Raw genomic sequence first — 18,593 nt, forward strand, 5'->3', positions numbered from 1 at the left:
ATGAGAATGGAGCAAAGAAGTCTGCTATATAAACTGGAAGATCAGGAGAACAGAGACAAAAGGTGTAATCTGAGTATACAGGGTTTACCTGAGACCTCGGAAGGAGAAGACCTGATGGGGACTATGGAGAAAATGTTAAATATAATAACAGGCAGACCAGGAACAGAGCATCTGAAGATCAGAGTGCATAGAATAGGAAGAGTTCAAGGAAGAGGAAATGGAAGAATTATACAGGAGATTGCTCCATGCTCCTTCGAAAAGATGGTACCCTTGGTGGGAAAAATGTAGATGGAGGGAAAAGGAGAAAGGAGAGGAGGAGAAATGGAGAGGGGAAAGAGAAAAAATATATATATACATAAGAGAGATGGAGGAGATTCATTTTATGATTTATAATGTTAAGGGATTGAATATCCTGAGAAAAAGGCATAAGATCCTTAGTGAATTACAACAACGATCTATTGGAATATCATTTTTACAAGAGACACATTTATTACAGGAAACAAATGTAAAATTATACTGTAGATATTACCCAACCTGGTATTATGCTGACTCACCTACTAAGCGTGCTAAAGGAGTGACAATTGGTATAGCTAATAATTTAAGATTTAAGTTGGAGGATAGGTTGGAGGATCCTGAGGGTCAGTTCTTGTTCTTAAAGGGGAGATTACAGGAAACTGAGTGTACAGTGGCAAATATCTATTGCCCCAACATAAATCCAGTGGCCTATTTTAAGAATATACCGGTAAGGCTCTTGAATTTCAAAACGGCAAACTGATCGTGGCAGGGGATTTTAATTTTTTCATGGATCCTCAGATTGATACAATGTCGCAAGTGCAGAGAGAAGGAAGTAAATGTCGGAAAGCTATGCGAAGAATGTTATATCAGTATCAACTAGTAGATGTGTGTTGAATTAAACATCCTAGAGATAGAGACTATACGTTCTATTCTCTAGCACATCCAACGTATTCAAGATTAGATTATATATTGATTGAACATAGACTATTAGAGTCACTGGTTAAGGTAAATATAGAAGTTACAACAATATCAGACCATGCACCAGTTACAATAAAGCTATTATAGGGGAGAGAGCAGAACAAGATAAATAAGTTGAAGTTAAATGAGACACTCCTTCAGGATCAGGATATAAAATAGAATAAAAAAAGAAATAGAGCAGTACTTTGAAAGAAATGAGACTGAAGGAATTTCAATGGCCACGGTTTGGGAAGCCCATAAGGCATATATCAGGGTAATTCTGATAGCGATTGGTGTAAAAAATAAGAAAAGTAACGGCAAAAGAAAATCAATACGCTATTAAGGGATTATACAAACTTGAACAGTCACATAAAAAGAAAATAGCAACAGACATAAATCAGCAAATAATAAAAAAGAGAGTGGATTTAGGCAATTTAATGGCGGAAGAAACAAGGAGAACTTTCAATATGATGGCAAGAAAGAGATTTAAGTGGGGGAATAAACCAGGTAAATATTTAATGAGAGCACAGAGAAAGAAGAAATCCAGGAATTATAGAGAAAATTAAGGATGATAACGGAGAACTGGTGTATTCAACCACTGATATCGCTAAGGTATTCAAAAAATATTACAGCAAACTATATGACATAAATCGAAAAAAGTTAAAAGGGGGGAAGAAGAGAGAACAAGACAGAGACTGATGTATTTAAGGGAGGCAAACTTACCAAGATTAGGGGAAGAGCAGTTAAAACACTTAGAAAAACCAATAACGCAAGAGGAAATCCAAGGGGCTTTGTAAGGGACAGTTGCAGGAGGAGCCCGGGGCCTGACAGGTATACAGTGAGATATTATAAAAAAATGTAAAGAACAATTAGTTCCCAAACTGAGTGTATATATGAATGCATTAAGAGATGGGATGGAAATGAGAGAGGAATCATTGTAAGCATATATTATGCCTATGCAAAAAGAGGGGAAAGATGGGATCCAAAGTGCCAGTTATAGGCCTATCTCACTGTTAAACATGGATACTAAACTATTGCAAAGGTCTTGGCAGCTAGATTGAAAAACCTAATGCCAGAGTGGATTCATCTGGATCAAGTGGGATTTGTCCCATGGAGGTAGGGGAGAGATAATGGATTTATTTATTTATTTATTTATTTATCGAGTTTATATAGCGCCAAAGGGTTTGCTCAGCGCTGTACAATAGAGGGGGGACAATACATGAAACAGAACAGTAACATCAAACAGTACACAAGGGGTTAGAGGGCCCTACTCTTTCGAGCTTACAATCTAGGAGGGGGGGGGTAGAGGCACAGGAGGAAACGGCTGTGGGGGATGGAGTGGTAGGAGGAGGGAAGGGCAGTGGCTGTTAGGTGAGGGTGGGGTAGGCTTCCCTGAAGAGGTGGGTTTTCAGGGAGCGCCTGAAGGTGAGGAGGGACGGTGACAGTCTGATGGATTGGGGTAGTGAGTTCCAGAGGATGGGGGAGGACCTGGAGAAGTCTTGCAGTCGTGCGTGGGAGGAGGAGACCAGGGAGCAAGATAGAAGAAGGTCCTGTGAAGAGCGAAGGGTACGGGTAGGGTGGTACTTGGGAATCAGATCGGTGAGGTAGTTAGGGGCAGTGTTGTGGATGGCCTTATAGGTCAGGGTGAGCAATTTGAATTTAATGCGTTGGGCAATGGGGAGCCAGTGGAGGGAGAGGCAGAGGGGGGTGGCAGAGGTGGAGCGGCTGGTGAGGTGGATGAGTCTGGCCGCTGAGTTCAGGATGGTCTGAAGCGGGGAGAGCCTGCACTGGGGTAGGCCGGTGAGGAGGGAGTTGCAGTAGTCCAGGCGTGAGATAATCAGGGAGTGTACTAGTAGTTTAGTGGTGTCTGTGGTAAGGAAGGAACGTATCCTGGCGATGTTCCGGAGGTGGAGCCTGCATGTGTTTGTGAGGGATTTGATATGAGGTTGAAAGGAAAGGTTTGAGTCCAGAGTGACGCCAAGGACCTTGGCTTGCTGGGTGGGATTGATGGTGGTGTTGTTGGTAGTGATGGAAAGGATGGGGGGGGGGGGCGCGGGCTGGGGGGAAGATGAGAAGCTCGGTTTTGGAGAGGTTGAGTTTGAGGAAATTGAGCGACATCCAGTCAGAGATGTCGTTTAGGAGGTGAGTGATGCGGGCGGAGAATGAGGGGGTGAGGTGAGGGGTGGATAGGTAATGATCTTAATAGGATTAAGATCATTACTCCTTATACAGAAAAGTAAGAGAGAAATTGATCTTGTCAGTTGATGCAGAGAAGGCTTTTGATTGGGTAGATTGGGGCTTTATGTTAGACATGCTGAAGATTTGGGGAATTAGTCCCAAGATGAGAAAGTGGATAAGAAATCTCTATATCCAACCCTCAGCTGCAGTAAAGGTTAAAAGTTCATTATCAGAGTTTTTCAGGATGTATAACGGGACAAGACAGGGTGCCCACTTTCACCTCTGTTGTTTGTTCTATCTTTAGAACCCCTCTTGGCAACAGTAAGAAACAATGTAGACATAAAAGGGATCCGGATAGGGGAGACAGAACATAAAGTGGCAGCGTATGTGGATGATATGTTGTTCTATGTGGCTAACTGTCATGTACCTGATGGGAGACTGTATTGACGAGGTCGGCCTCACTTGTGTCACTAGCCCTAACCCCGCTGAAGTTGGAACAGAAGGAGTCTAGGGACCAGGGGGACAAGAGCGCCAGTGGTTGTTGCTTGCGGCTCTTGCAGGTGATGACCTTGGTAGGCAGAGTATCCTCTGATTTGGGTACCATAGAAATAGACCAGGCAGGTTCTGTGGATTGCCAGATGTGCAGCAGAGCAAGGTAGGTAGCCAGGACACAGGACTGGAGCAGAGTCAAGGATAGCTGGGGTCATAAACAGTCGGGCAGCGCGGTACAGAATCAGAAGGAGAAGCCAAAGTCAGGAGCAGAGCCGAAGTCAGGAACCAGGAGCAGGAGAGTAATCGGAGTTGGGTCAGGAATAAGTCGGGTCAGCAACAAAGGAATAGTACGGAACTACCAGGACACGAGGAGAGGTGAAGACCAGTCAGCACTAAACCTGAGCAGAGGCACTCCTTAAATGGGCCGTCTGGCACCAATCTTCGCTGTGCATGTGCGCGATCGCGCAATCCTGAGCGCAACCGGCAATTCTCCTGCGGGAATGCCTGTGCGCATGCGCGTTCCCGATCGCGATTCTCCTTGCCGGAAATCCCTTACACTAACCCTAGGTTGACATTACCCAATCTAATGAAAATAATGAAATACTATAAAGAGCTGTCAAATTTAAACATTAACCCAGTAAAATAATAGATCTTAAATGTTAATGTCCCGATAATGGAAAAAAAATTCTACAAAGAGAATCTCCCTTCCCATGAAGGGAAAGAGAATTAAAATATTTAGAGATAAAACCGACCTCGTCTTTGAAGAACGTATAGAAAATAAACCAGGCCTTGAAATTTCCACTCGCCTGCTCGACAATGGCGAGTGGAAATTATGGTGAGGGCGAGTGTGTCCCCCAGGGCTGTCTTGCTGAGCAGGTTCGGAGCTCAGGCCGGATCTGTCATTGTCACTGCCTATACAGCTCTCTGGAGCCTTTTTCAAAATAATTTAAAAAAATTATATTGAGATACATTTGGGGAAATAAAAAAACGAGAATAAGCTATGAAGTGTTGTGTAGAGACAAGGAAAATGGGGGTTTAAGTGTGACTGATTTAAAGAGATATTATTATTCAGTGTTACTTTCACGTATTTTCGATTGGACATATAATGCACTAAGGAATAGTTGGGTAAATATAGAAAACACATTAAGTGAGACACAATTGGATAAGATAGTATGGATGGCACATCAATATTGTATGTAAGTAGAAAGTACAAGCACTTATACACGAAATGTAACTAGGGTTTGGGATATGATTCACAAACAAATGGGTTGGGCGTTTAGTTCTATGTTGATGCCGTTGGTAGATATATACAGTTGCAAGAAAAAGTATGTGACCCCTTGGGATTACGTGGAGTTTTGCATGAATTGGGCATAAAATGTGCTCTGAACGTCATCTAAGTCACAACAATAGAAGAACACAGTCTGCTGAACATAATACTACACAAACATTAGATGTTGCCATGGTTTAATTGCACATAACATGTAAACATTCACAGTGCAGGGAGGAAAAAGTATGTGAGGCCCTAGCTTAATGACTTCTTCCAGAGCTAATTGGAGCCAGGAGTGAGCCAACCTTGACTCCAATCAGTGTGATGATATTGGATGTGTTGCTGACAGTTGTCCTGCCCTTAAAAAACACACACCTGTTTTGGGTTTACTGGTTTCAAGAAGCACTGTCTGATGTGAACCATGCCTCGCAGAAAAGAGCTCTCAGAAGACCTACGATCAAGAATTGTTGACTTGCATGAAGCTGGAAAGGGTTACAAAAGTATCTCCAAAAGCCTTGATGTTCATGTGTCCACGGTAAGACAGACTGTCTACAAATGGAGAAAGTTTAGCACTGTTGCTACTCTCCGTAGGTGGGGTCGTCCTGTAAAAATGACTGCAAGAGCACAGCGCAGAATGCTGCATGAGGTAAAGAAGAATCCCAGAGTGTCAGCTAAAGACCTACAGAAATCTCTGGCACATGCTAACATTTTTGTTGACACATCTACAATAAAGAAAACATTAAACAAGAATGGAGTACATGGGAGGACACCACGGAGGAAGCCATTGTTGTCCAAAAAGACTATTGCAGCACGTTTGAAGTTTGAAAAAAGAGCACCTGGATTTTCCACAGCACTACTGGCAAAATATACTGTGGACAGATGAAACCAAGATTGAGTTGTTTGGGAAGAACACACAACACTATGTGGAGAAAAAAAGGCACAGCACACCGACATCAAAACCTCATCCCCTCTGTAAAACATGGCAGAGGGAGCATAATGGTTTGGGGCTGCTTTGCTGCCTCAGGGCCTGGACGGATTGTTGTCATTGATGGGAAAATGAATTCCAGAGTTTATCAAGACATTTTGCAGGAAAACGTAGGAACATCTGTCCGCCAACTGAAGCTCCGCAGAGGATGGGTGATGCGACAGGACAGTGACCCAAAGCATACAAGTAATTTAACAAAACAATGGCTGCAACAGCACAGAATACGCCTTCTGGAGTGGCCCAGTCAGAGTCCTGACCTCAACCAGATTGAAATGCTGTGGCATCACCTTAAGAGAGCGATTCACACCAGACATCCCAAGAATATTGCTACACTGAAACAGTTTTGTGAAGAGGAGTGGTCCAAAATTACTCAGATCATTGTGCAGGTCTGATCGGCAACTACAGGAAACGTTTGGTTGAGGTTATTGCTGCCAAAGGAGGGTCAACCAGTTATTAAGTCCAAAGGTTCACATACTTTTTCCTCCCTGCACTGTGAATGTTTACATGTTATGTGCAATTAAACCATGGCAACATCTAATGTTTGTGTAGTATTATGTTCAGCAGACTGTGTTCTTCTATTGTTGTGACTTAGATGACGTTCAGAGCACATTTTATGCCCAATTCATGCAAAACGCCACGTAATCCCAAGGGGTTCACATACTTTTTCTTGCAACTGTATTTCTTCCCTCCAGGGAAGGAAAATATTTCAGGTAAATGCATAATAAAAGGATCTATAAAATTCTTACCGAAATAACAGACGTTACTCCTCCTATGTACATAGAGAAATGGGAAAGGGAACTTGGAATATTGTTTGATGAGCAACAGAAAAAGAAAATATTTAGATTAGCACATGGGGCTGTAGATATGAGGGTGGTGGAAATGAAATACAAATGTTTAGCTAGGTGGTATATTACGCCAAGTGTGGCACATAAGCAGCAAATAGATAAATCCCCTTTATGTTGGAGAGGATGTGGGATGAAGGACACAATGGCACATGTATGGTGGGAGTGTCCAAAAATCCAGGGGTACTGGGGAGAAATAATTAATCAAATTCAGGAGATAACGGGGGTTGATGTCTCGAAAGATTAGGGTGAATGCCTATTCCATAAAACTGAGACTACAGTAGAAAAATATAAGAACTCGATGGTATTCCATCTGATAAATGCGGCAAAGGGATCAGTACCTACATTTTGGCAGGAACCGGAAGTAGCAAAAATAAAAAATTGGATAAGTAGGGTTGACTATGTGTACATGATGGAGGAACTCTACCACTCAGAAGATAGAATGGAGAGATTTAGAGAAAGGTGGGAGAAATGGGATAAGTTTAAAGAACAATTAAAAGAACAAAATAGCTGAAATAGGAAAAATAGAGAATAGACAAGAAAGGAAGAAGAAGAAGGGTGTCTTGAGAGGGCAGAGATAGGGGGAGGAGCGGGGAGCTAAGGGAAAAAATTGGGGAGAAGACTGGAGAAGAGGGGGAGGGAATGGGAGGCGGAGGGAATGGGAGGGTGGGTTTTTAGAATGAAGATATATATGGAAATTGTTTTTTACAGAATATTTTGATAATTTAATGGTGTAAAGTGCTATATTGAAAATTAATTAAATATTAATGTAAAAAAAAAAAAAAAAAAAAAATTGTGGCAACGCTTCATGATATGGTTCGAAAGTACACTAAAACTTGGCAACCTTGGTTTGATAAGTAAATATCCCCAGAGTTTGATTCTTTTTTTTTATCTTTGTTGTTTGTCTGAGCTCTTGGGACTGTTGATGCTGCAGACTAGAGATGAGCGAATTATTCAAAAATTCGATTCGGCTGATTCGGCGAATTCGCGGAATAAATTCAATTCGAGTCGAATATATTCGCTGCGAATTTAACTTATAAAAAGGGTGTTTCTAGGCTTCAGAGAGCCTTTATATTAGTGCAGAACACTGTACCTTTAATTTAAATGCCCTTGGAGTCTGCTGGGGAAGAGAAATAATACTGTCAGTCAGTATGACATGCAGATGAGTGCTGTCGATCTTAGAATCACCGCACACTTCACTCATTTGGGCAGTCACGGGGCCAAAACCAGAGTGTGGAGCCACAGTGTGGCGGTGGAGGCAGCAGCAATGGGAGGCCATACAGTACCCTATGAAAAAATGGAACCCACCAGCAGTGTGAGGAGACCTGAAAGTGGCACATGGCAGAGTGTGGCGATGGAGACAGCAGCAATGGGAGGCCGTACAGGGACCCATGACACACTCTGGACCTGGCAGCAGCAATGGGAGGCCGTACAGGGACCCATGACACACTCTGGACCTGGCAGCAGCATGAGGAGGCGGTACAGGGGCCCATGACAGATTACGGGCCTGGCAGCAGCATGAGGAGTTGGTACGGGGGCCCATGGCAGATTACGGGCCTGGCAGCAGCAATGGGAGGCCCGTAATCTGCCAGCACCCTATGACAAAATGGAACCCACCAGCAGTGTGAGGAGACCTGAAAGTGGCACATGGCAGAGTGTGGCGATGGAGACAGCAGCAATGGGAGGCCGTACAGGGACCCATGACACACTCTGGACCTGGCAGCAGCATGAGGAGGCGGTACAGGGGCCCATGACAGATTACGGGCCTGGCAGCAGCAATGGGAGGCCCGTAATCTGCCAGCACCCTATGACAAAATGGAACCCACCAGCAGTGTGAGGAGACCTGAAAGTGGCACATGGCAGAGTGTGGCGATGGAGACAGCAGCAATGAGAGGCCGTACAGGGACCCATGACACACTCTGGACCTGGCAGCAGCATGAGGAGGCGGTACAGGGGCCCATGACAGATTACGGGCCTGGCAGCAGCAATGGGAGGCCCGTAATCTGCCAGCACCCTATGACAAAATGGAACCCACCAGCAGTGTGAGGAGACCTGAAAGTGGCACATGGCAGAGTGTGGCGATGGAGACAGCAGCAATGAGAGGCCGTACAGGGACCCATGACACACTCTGGACCTGGCAGCAGCATGAGGAGGCGGTACAGGGGCCCATGACAGATTACGGGCCTGGCAGCAGCAATGGGAGGCCCGTAATCTGCCAGCACCCTATGACAAAATGGAACCCACCAGCAGTGTGAGGAGACCTGAAAGTGGCACATGGCAGAGTGTGGCGATGGAGACAGCAGCAATGGGAGGCCGTACAGGGAACCATGACACACTCTGGACCTGGCAGCAGCAATGGGAGGCCGGACAGGGACCCATGACACACTCTGGACCTGGCAGCAGCATGAGGAGGCGGTACAGGGGCCCATGACAGATTACGGGCCTGGCAGCAGCATGAGGAGTCGGTACGGGGGCCCATGGCAGATTACGGGCCTGGCAGCAGCAATGGGAGGCCCGTAATCTGCCAGCACTCTATGACAAAATGGAACCCACCAGCAGTGTGAGGAGACCTGAAAGTGGCACATGGCAGAGTGTGGCGATGGAGACAGCAGCAATGGGAGGCCGTACAGGGACCCATGACACACTCTGGAACTGGCAGCAGCATGAGGAGGCGGCACAGGGGCCCATGACAGATTACGGGCCTGGCAGCAGCATTGGGAGGCCCGTAATCTGCCAGCACCCTATGACAAAATGGAACCCACCAGCAGTGTGAGGAGACCTGAAAGTGGCACATGGCAGAGTGTGGCGATGGAGACAGCAGCAATGGGAGGCCGTACAGGGACCCATGACACACTCTGGACCTGGCAGCAGCATGAGGAGGCGGTACAGGGGCCCATGACAGATTACGGGCCTGGCAGCAGCAATGGGAGGCCCGTAATCTGCCAGCACCCTATGACAAAATGGAACCCACCAGCAGTGTGAGGAGACCTGAAAGTGGCACATGGCAGAGTGTGGCGATGGAGACAGCAGCAATGGGAGGCCGTACAGGGACCCATGACACACTCTGGACCTGGCAGCAGCATGAGGAGGCAATACCGGGGCCCATGACAGATTACGGGCCTGGCAGCAGCAATGGGAGGCCCGTAATCTGCCAGCACCCTATGACAAAATGGAACCCACCAGCAGTGTGAGGAGACCTGAAAGTGGCACATGGCAGAGTGTGGCGATGGAGACAGCAGCAATGGGAGGCCGTACAGGGACCCATGACACACTCTGGACCTGGCAGCAGCATGAGGAGGCGGTACAGGGGCCCATGACAGATTACGGGCCTGGCAGCAGCAATGGGAGGCCCGTAATCTGCCAGCACCCTATGACAAAATGGAACCCACCAGCAGTGTGAGGAGACCTGAAAGTGGCACATGGCAGAGTGTGGCGATGGAGACAGCAGCAATGGGAGGCCGTACAGGGACCCATGACACACTCTGGACCTGGCAGCAGCAATGGGAGGCCGTACAGGGACCCATGACACACTCTGGACCTGGCAGCAGCATGAGGAGGCGGTACAGGGGCCCATGACAGATTACGGGCTTGGCAGCAGCATGAGGAGTCGGTACGGGGGCCCATGGCAGATTACGGGCCTGGCAGCAGCAATGGGAGGCCCGTAATCTGCCAGCACCCTATGACAAAATGGAACCCACCAGCAGTGTGAGGAGACCTGAAAGTGGCACATGGCAGAGTGTGGCGATGGAGACAGCAGCAATGGGAGGCCGTACAGGGACCCATGACACACTCTGGACCTGGCAGCAGCATGAGGAGGCGGTACAGGGGCCCATGACAGATTACGGGCCTGGCAGCAGCAATGGGAGGCCCGTAATCTGCCAGCACCCTATGACAAAATGGAACCCACCAGCAGTGTGAGGAGACCTGAAAGTGGCACATGGCAGAGTGTGGCGATGGAGACAGCAGCAATGGGAGGCCGTACAGGGACCCATGACACACTCTGGACCTGGCAGCAGCAATGGGAGGCCGTACAGGGACCCATGACACACTCTGGACCTGGCAGCAGCATGAGGAGGCGGTACAGGGGCCCATGACAGATTACGGGCTTGGCAGCAGCATGAGGAGTCGGTACGGGGGCCCATGGCAGATTACGGGCCTGGCAGCAGCAATGGGAGGCCCGTAATCTGCCAGCACCCTATGACAAAATGGAACCCACCAGCAGTGTGAGGAGACCTGAAAGTGGCACATGGCAGAGTGTGGCGATGGAGACAGCAGCAATGGGAGGCCGTACAGGGACCCATGACACACTCTGGACCTGGCAGCAGCATGAGGAGGCGGTACAGGGGCCCATGACAGATTACGGGCCTGGCAGCAGCAATGGGAGGCCCGTAATCTGCTAGCACCCTATGACAAAATGGAACCCACCAGCAGTGTGAGGAGACCTGAAAGTGGCACATGGCAGAGTGTGGCGATGGAGACAGCAGCAATGGGAGGCCGTACAGGGACCCATGACACACTCTGGACCTGGCAGCAGCATGAGGAGGCGGTACAGGGGCCCATGACAGATTACGGGCCTGGCAGCAGCATGAGGAGTCGGTACGGGGGCCCATGGCAGATTACGGGCCTGGCAGCAGCAATGGGAGGCCCGTAATCTGCCAGCACCCTATGACAAAATGGAACCCACCAGCAGTGTGAGGAGACCTGAAAGTGGCACATGGCAGAGTGTGGCGATGGAGACAGCAGCAATGGGAGGCCGTACAGGGACCCATGACACACTCTGGACCTGGCAGCAGCATGAGGAGGCGGTACAGGGGCCCATGACAGATTACGGGCCTGGCAGCAGCATGAGGAGTCGGTACGGGGGCCCATGGCAGATTACGGGCCTGGCAGCAGCAATGGGAGGCCCGTAATCTGCCAGCACCCTATGACAAAATGGAACCCACCAGCAGTGTGAGGAGACCTGAAAGTGGCACATGGCAGAGTGTGGCGATGGAGACAGCAGCAATGGGAGGCCGTACAGGGACCCATGACACACTCTGGACCTGGCAGCAGCAAGAGGAGGCGGTACAGGGGCCCATGGCAGAGTGGCGAAGCGTAAGCAGCTTAAATTGAAGGCCATACAGAGGCCTATGTTAAAAATAATAACATGTTTGGGGCATGATTCATGGCGGATTTAGTCAGTTGTGTCAGGAACTGGTGGTTTGAAATCCAGACTAATCCACGCCTGATTCATTTTCACAAACGTGAGTCTCTCCACACTTTGGGTGGACAGTCGTGTCCTCCGCGGAGTTACAATACCTCCTGCCGCACTAAACACGCGCTCCGATGCCACGCTACTGGCTGGGCATGACAGCCTTTCAAGGGCAAATTCAGCTAGTTGGGGCCAAAGGTCAAGTTTCGTTGCCCAGTAGTCAAGGGGATTGTCTACCTCGGTTGGCAGGGTGCTGTCCAAGTAGGCCCAAGCCTGTTGTTTGAGGTCCTGCTCCAGGTCCACCTGATGCTGCTGCTGCTGCGGCTGGTTAGTAGTTTCCTCACTGCGCTGGTGAAGAAAGCTACTCATCATCGACTGCAGACTGAGGCAGCCGCTGCTGTTGGAGCTGCCACTGCTCCTACCACCCCACCCCTCCCCTGCTGCCATGGCAGCGGAACGCGAGCGCACAGGGCCCACAGTGTCTGAGGATGGACGTTGGCGCAGAAAGGCAGAGACCAACTGACTACATAGGTGGTTTTTATAGTACGTTATTTTGGCCTCCCTCTCAGCAGGTGTGAAAAAGGCCACCATTTTTGAAGGGTAGCGAGGGTCCAACAAGGTGGACAGCCAAAAGTCATCCCTCTGTCTGATGGTTATTATTCGGCTGTCACTACGCAAGCAACCGAGCATGCTATAGGCCATTTGTGCCAAGGAATGCGAGGGACTCCCTGCCTCCATCTCCACAGCATACTGCCACGGTGCGTCTGGGTCCTCTGTCTCCTCCTCCTCCTCCTCTACCAGATGCTCCTGCTCCTCCACTCCTGTCCGCTGAGTGGAAAAACCACCCATTTCACTCAATAATTCCTGAGCACCAATGTCCTCCTCTACCTCCTCCTCTTCTTCCTGTCCTGCCCCCACAGGGGTCATGTGGCGTTGAGATCTGTGTGCCACGTCTACCGCACCCTGACCAGCCATTGTTAACAGCATTTGTTCCAGGACGTGCAACAGAGGAATGACGTCGTTCATCCCATAGTCCTGCCGACTCACGAATAGCGTGGCCTCCTCAAAGGGCCTGAGCAAGCGGCAGGTGTCACGCATGAACTGCCAATGGCTGACATCTAAGTTACACAGGGGAGTACCTTTATCCGCTTGTAACATCAGGAAATCGGTGATGGCCTTTCGCTGTTCGTAAAGGCGGTCTAACATATGTAGGGTTGAATTCCACCTTGTTGCAACGTCGCAGATCAGGCGATGCTGTGGAATTCCGTTCTGCCGCTGCAGCTCAAGGAGGGTGTGCTTTGCGGTGTAGGAATGGCTGAAATGCATGCAAAGTTTACGTGACATTTTAAGGATGTCTTGCAGTGGGATGGTGGATTTTAGGAACCGCTTGACAACCAGATTGAACACGTGAGCCATGCATGGCGCATGGCACAACCTTCCTTGACGCAGAGCAGACACCATGTTCTTTCCGTTGTCGGTCAACATGGTTCCGATTTTCAGTTTGCGCGGAGACAGCCATCTGTCGATTTCTCTGTTCATTACACTCAGAAATTCCTCCTCTGTGTGACTACGTTCGCCAAGGCATACCAGGTGCAGCACAGCGTGACAGCGTTGCGCCCTGCACATGTGATATGCCGGTCGGGTAATGGGACTTGGCACGGGGTGGCGGCTGAGGACACGGCGGAAGAAGAGGTGGTAGAGGCGGACATCTTTGCTGGACCAAGGACGTGCAAACGTGGAGGCAAAACCGGCGTGACCTGTCCAAGTTGCTGGTGCGGCTGTGCCGGCACCACGTTCACCCAGTGGGCCGTAAATGACATGTACTGTCCCTGACCGTAGTTACAGCTCCACACGTCGGCGCTGCCGTGCACTTTGGCAGAGACCGACATGCTCAAAGACTGGCCCACCATCTCTTCTACATGTGAATGCAGGGCTGGCACTGCCTTTTTGGCGAAGAAATGCCGGCTTGGCACTCTCCACCGCGGCGCGGCACAAGCCATCATTTCTCGGAAAGGTGCTGAGTCCACCACTTGGAAAGGGAGGAGCTGCAGCACCAGCAACTTGAACAGGAGGACGTTCAGCTTCTGCACCGTCGGGTGCGTGCTCGCAAACTGTTGTCTCTTGGAAACGGATTCCAAGAAAGACTGCTGACGGAATCCGTGAAGAGGAGTAGCAGGAGAAGGAGCATCTGAACGAGCGAAAGATGCCAACGAGCGACAACTCCCCTCAGCAGAGGTGTTGGAGCCTTGACTGGCTGATAGAGGGCGATTGACGTCAGGTGACGGAGCAAGTAACGGAGCGGGTGATGGAGCGGGGGCTGGGGCAGGCAGAACCGCCGTATCTTTATCACGGTTTTCCCAGGCCACCGAATGGCGACGCTGCATATGCTGACGCAACGCTGTAGTCCCAACATGGGCCCCCTGGCCACGCTTGACTTTCTGGCCACATAGTCGACATACGGCTACGTTTACTTCCTCGGGCGGCTTGACGAAAAATTGCCACACCGCCGAGTAGGAAACTTTGCCCCCGCTACTCCTCACTGGCTGACTGCTACTTCCTCCGTGCACACCGGCACCACTACTGGCCGTGGTGGTAGGCTGCAGTGGAGCTGGTGCTCTACTCCGTGGCCGTTTGCCTCCACTGACACTGCTGCGACCCTGCTGCCTCCTGGGCAACCCACCGACTGTTTTGCTCGCTGCCAAGCTGGCACCCTCTTCTCCTGATGATGTGGAAGCAATAGCCTGATGACGACGAGGCTGCCAAGTGCGATCAGCCTCATCATCATCAATTAGGGTCTCCGCCTCACTACTAGCCCCCTCGACTGCGTGTGGCTACCGAGCCACTCTCCTCGCCAGTACTTCTTCGCCTGGCTGCTGAAGAGGCGGATGTCTCCCCCCGTTCCTGACCACCCTCTGTTAGCTCTTCCTCACTGTACAGTGGGGCTGAGCCCACAGCATGCGATACTTCGCTTGGTGAGGGAACACCAAAGGACAGGGGCAGGTAGAGGACACGTGATTTCAGTGGGCTTGCTCCCGGGCCATGCCAACTAACGGTTGTGTCTGACGTACCCACCGACCGTTGGCTGTAGGTGTCAGAGGTGACCTGGGAAGAGGAAGACGACCGAGCCAACCAATCGATGACGGCAGGGTTGTCGGTGGAGACACGACCGCTGGATGACACCGGGAGCACTGGCCTCTGGCTGCGACTAGTGCTGCCTCGACCCCTTCCTCTGCTGCCACGTCTGCTCGCTCCTGAAACATTGCCTCCTCTGCCACTCCTCTGCGTGTTGTCTGACATACTCTTTAATTCAACGATTCTGTGTCCCTCAGTAACAATTCTGTGTCCCTGAGTAACAATTCTGTGTCCCTCAGTAACAATTCTGTGTCCCTGAGTAACAATTCTGTGTCCCTGAGTAACGATTCTGTGTCCCTGAGTAACGATTCTGTGTCCCTGAGTAACAATTCTGTGTCCCTGAGTAACAATTCTGTGTCTGTCCCTGAGTAACAATTCTGTGTCCCTGAGTAACAATTCTGTGTCCCTGAGTAACAATTCTGTGTCCCTGAGTAACGATTCTGTGTCCCTGAGTAACAATTCTGTGTCTGTCCCTGAGTAACAATTCTGTGTCCCTGAGTAACGATTCTGTGTCCCTGAGTAACAATTCTGTGTCCCTGAGTAACAATTCTGTGTCTGTCCCTGAGTAACAATTCTGTGTCCCTGAGTAACAATTCTGTGTCCCTGAGTAACAATTCTGTGTCCCTGAGTAACGATTCTGAGTAACGATTCTGTGTCCCTCAGTAACAATTCTGTGTCCCTAAGTAACAATTCTGTGTCTGTCCCTGAGTAACGATTGTGTCCCTGAGTAACAATTCTGTGTCCCTGAGTAACGATTCGGTGTCCCTAAGTAACGATTCTGTGTCCCTAAGTAACGATTCTGTGGCCCTAAAGTCTCTCTGGCCCTAACTCTGTCCCTAATACACAGAGAGGTCTGTCTCTCTTGAATGACCGGAGGCTAATGGAGAATTCTAAGATGGCCGCAATTTATAGCTCCACCATTACACAGTGCTGGCTGGCTGGCTGCTGATTGGCTAATGCGATCACATGTCATGAATGAATGCATTATGGGTCAGCGCGCCTTGTCTGCGCGCCTTCCCAGAGATCCCCGCTCCGTCGCCACACATGTCGCCGCCATTTTTGGGAAAATTCGATTCGTGCATCCGAAGTTTGCTAATTTTCGGATTCGGCGCGAATCGAATTTTTCCTGATCTTCGAAACGAATTCCACTTCGCCGAGTTCGATTCGCTCATCTCTACTGCAGACCATGAAACCGCTTTCCCTTCTTCTCCCTTTTACTCACCTTTCCCTCTGATTATTGCAGGCCTACTGTATACTTTCCAGACACTGCCTGGTTCTTGTTGTTCCCTGGGCTATGGCTTGGGTGGACCATTCATTTCAGTTCTTTGCCTTTTCTATCTTTAAAGTGTTGTAACAATGTTAAGAGCCATCATCCTCTAGTTTATTTTTGCTGCATTATTGTTCACTCCTTCAAGAAAGATTATTGCTGTGCCTCAAATTATCAATAATGTACCCTTTTTGTCTCTCTCCCTGTGCAGAGATTACTAATACCCACAGTGTCGTTTCAGCTGTTGGCGATGGCCTTTATGCCACCCAATAAAAATGTTTGAATTCAAAAGAAACAGGAATCCTTCAAACTAACAAACAATACTTGTTGGTATATAAAGTATGTATTGTACGTAGATCTGAGATGCAAGCATGCCGTGTGGCATGAGGCAATGTAGTTTTTTCGCTGCTAATGCTTTTCCTTAATATATTTTGTTATATTTTAAATGAACCATGGAGAATAGACACAAGAGCTGTCATTGATGACCCCTATTTTAGGATGCAGGCTATGGCTGTCATTCATATTCTGACTTCAGTTCTTATTAAGTTATTTGCATAAAAAAATATGAACTACTGTCATGCTTGTTCCATGTCAGTGACTCAATAACCAAGATCAGAATGACAGCCCTACAGCTCACAAGTCAACAATGCCAGCTCCTTGGATGCTGACCTCACAAGTACATATAAATGAATATATAAGAAATATTATCATTAATAGTTCTATCATGTGATATGTAAACCATTATAATTTATGAGATATCTGCACTTTACCAGCTTTTAGTCCGGACATGGTAAAGCCTAAAGGAAAATGGGCAGAGGTATTGGAGACTGCACAATATTAAAGGAGGACTTTACAAAGCATTAAAACCACTTATGACCTTATTCAGTAAAACAGTATAAGCAGTGATACTCCAGTGCAGTTGGGTTCCATGGATCACTGCAGTTTGCATTTTGCTACATGGATCATATATTTCATACATTGACACTGCTTATGAGGTATCTCTGCACATGCCTCTAACAAAGTATACTGTATATCTGGAACAAATAGAATAACTGAGGCCTGGTTATGGTTAAGTCCCCTGTTTAGCAAGGCATAGTTTGGCATGTATGGAGTATTTGCATTACTGCATAGGATAAAAAAAAGATTATACATCTACTTCAGATAATTCAGTCTCTTAAACCCTGGTCCATAATACTGTATTTAGTAACTTATAATTTTTACAAGCATTTCAGAATAATTTTGTTAGCTCAAAGTAATAAAAAATATGAGATTTCTATATCACCTAAACACATACACTTTATTTTATATGTAAAGACCAGTATGCACAATACCCCACAGCAACTAATTAGCAATATTTTTCAAAACAATTCCTATATGCAGCAATTATGACCTAATTGTGTCAGGTTTCTTTTGCACTGTAATTCATAATTTGAGAATGTTTCATTACATGTTTTATATGAGTGTGTCTCATAATTATGGATAGAAAATGCTTGTTGATATACTATGTCATTCTTTCAATAAAACCTATACAATGCAGCCAAACCCCATTACAATTTTCCTAGATAAAATAACTGAAAATATCACTTACCCAGTGGATATTTTTCTAACAAATAGAGATAGCTCTCAAAGAAATCATTTCTTATGGCCTTGTGAAGAACAAAAGACATGCTGTGCCGACAGAGTTCTTCATCTGTGTTGTGCCAACGTGACTTAAAAGCAAGGTGTGCTCCCAGGTGCTCCATCTTGGTGACTTAGAATGATAAACCATACTCCATGGATGCCTAGGCTGCTGTATTTAACGGCTTTAGCACTTGTCACTTTACACCATGAACAGGGAAGCGTAAGTGTGTGGTATTGGCTATGAATGCTCTGTGAGTGTACAGCAGCTGCTTGTTGGAACAGATAGTAAAATTCAGAATGACATTTGCTGCTTTGTAAGTGTAAATTGACACTTTCATCCATATTCAAAAATGGCAAGGCTATTTCTGGACGATACATTTCAGAGTCCCACTGTTTAGATTCTTGTGTGTACATGAGTATTTCATTATCACGTTTATAAACAACGAAAATATTCTGGAAAAATCTATTAGCTGGATAAATCTACTATACAATTTTTTTCAAAGCAACTAGCTTTAGAAGTATGAATTTTGAAAAACCAAAGCCGATCTAAACCAAATCACTATATTCTCATGTAAGCTTTAACATGTTAAGGCAGCCTTTCTCAACTGTTTTACCCCAGAGAAACCCTTGAAATAATTTTCAGGTCT

The 18,593-nt window shown here is 47.7% G+C and overlaps 1 protein-coding gene across 2 annotated transcripts in view; it reads right to left on the bottom strand.

Moving 5' to 3' along the window:
* The window catches only part of NTMT2 (N-terminal Xaa-Pro-Lys N-methyltransferase 2), a 74,133-nt gene extending 55,925 nt beyond the window's left edge, over positions 1-18,208 (bottom strand). The window contains exon 1 of one of the 2 annotated variants that reach the window (XM_089663319.1): positions 17,915-18,208. In XM_089663319.1, the coding sequence (XP_089519445.1) occupies positions 17,915-18,068 (154 nt within the window). In that variant the 5' untranslated portion in view covers positions 18,069-18,208. The remainder of the gene's footprint in view (positions 1-17,914) is intronic. The other variant, XM_089663320.1, reaches the window with a different exon arrangement.
* Positions 18,209-18,593: the final 385 nt, after the last annotated feature.

This window comes from Staurois parvus, unplaced genomic scaffold (genome assembly GCF_062004578.1).
Source record: "Staurois parvus isolate SC_StPar_1 unplaced genomic scaffold, SC_StPar_1.0 ptg001660l, whole genome shotgun sequence".
In the NCBI taxonomy this organism is placed as follows: Eukaryota; Metazoa; Chordata; class Amphibia; order Anura; family Ranidae; genus Staurois; species Staurois parvus.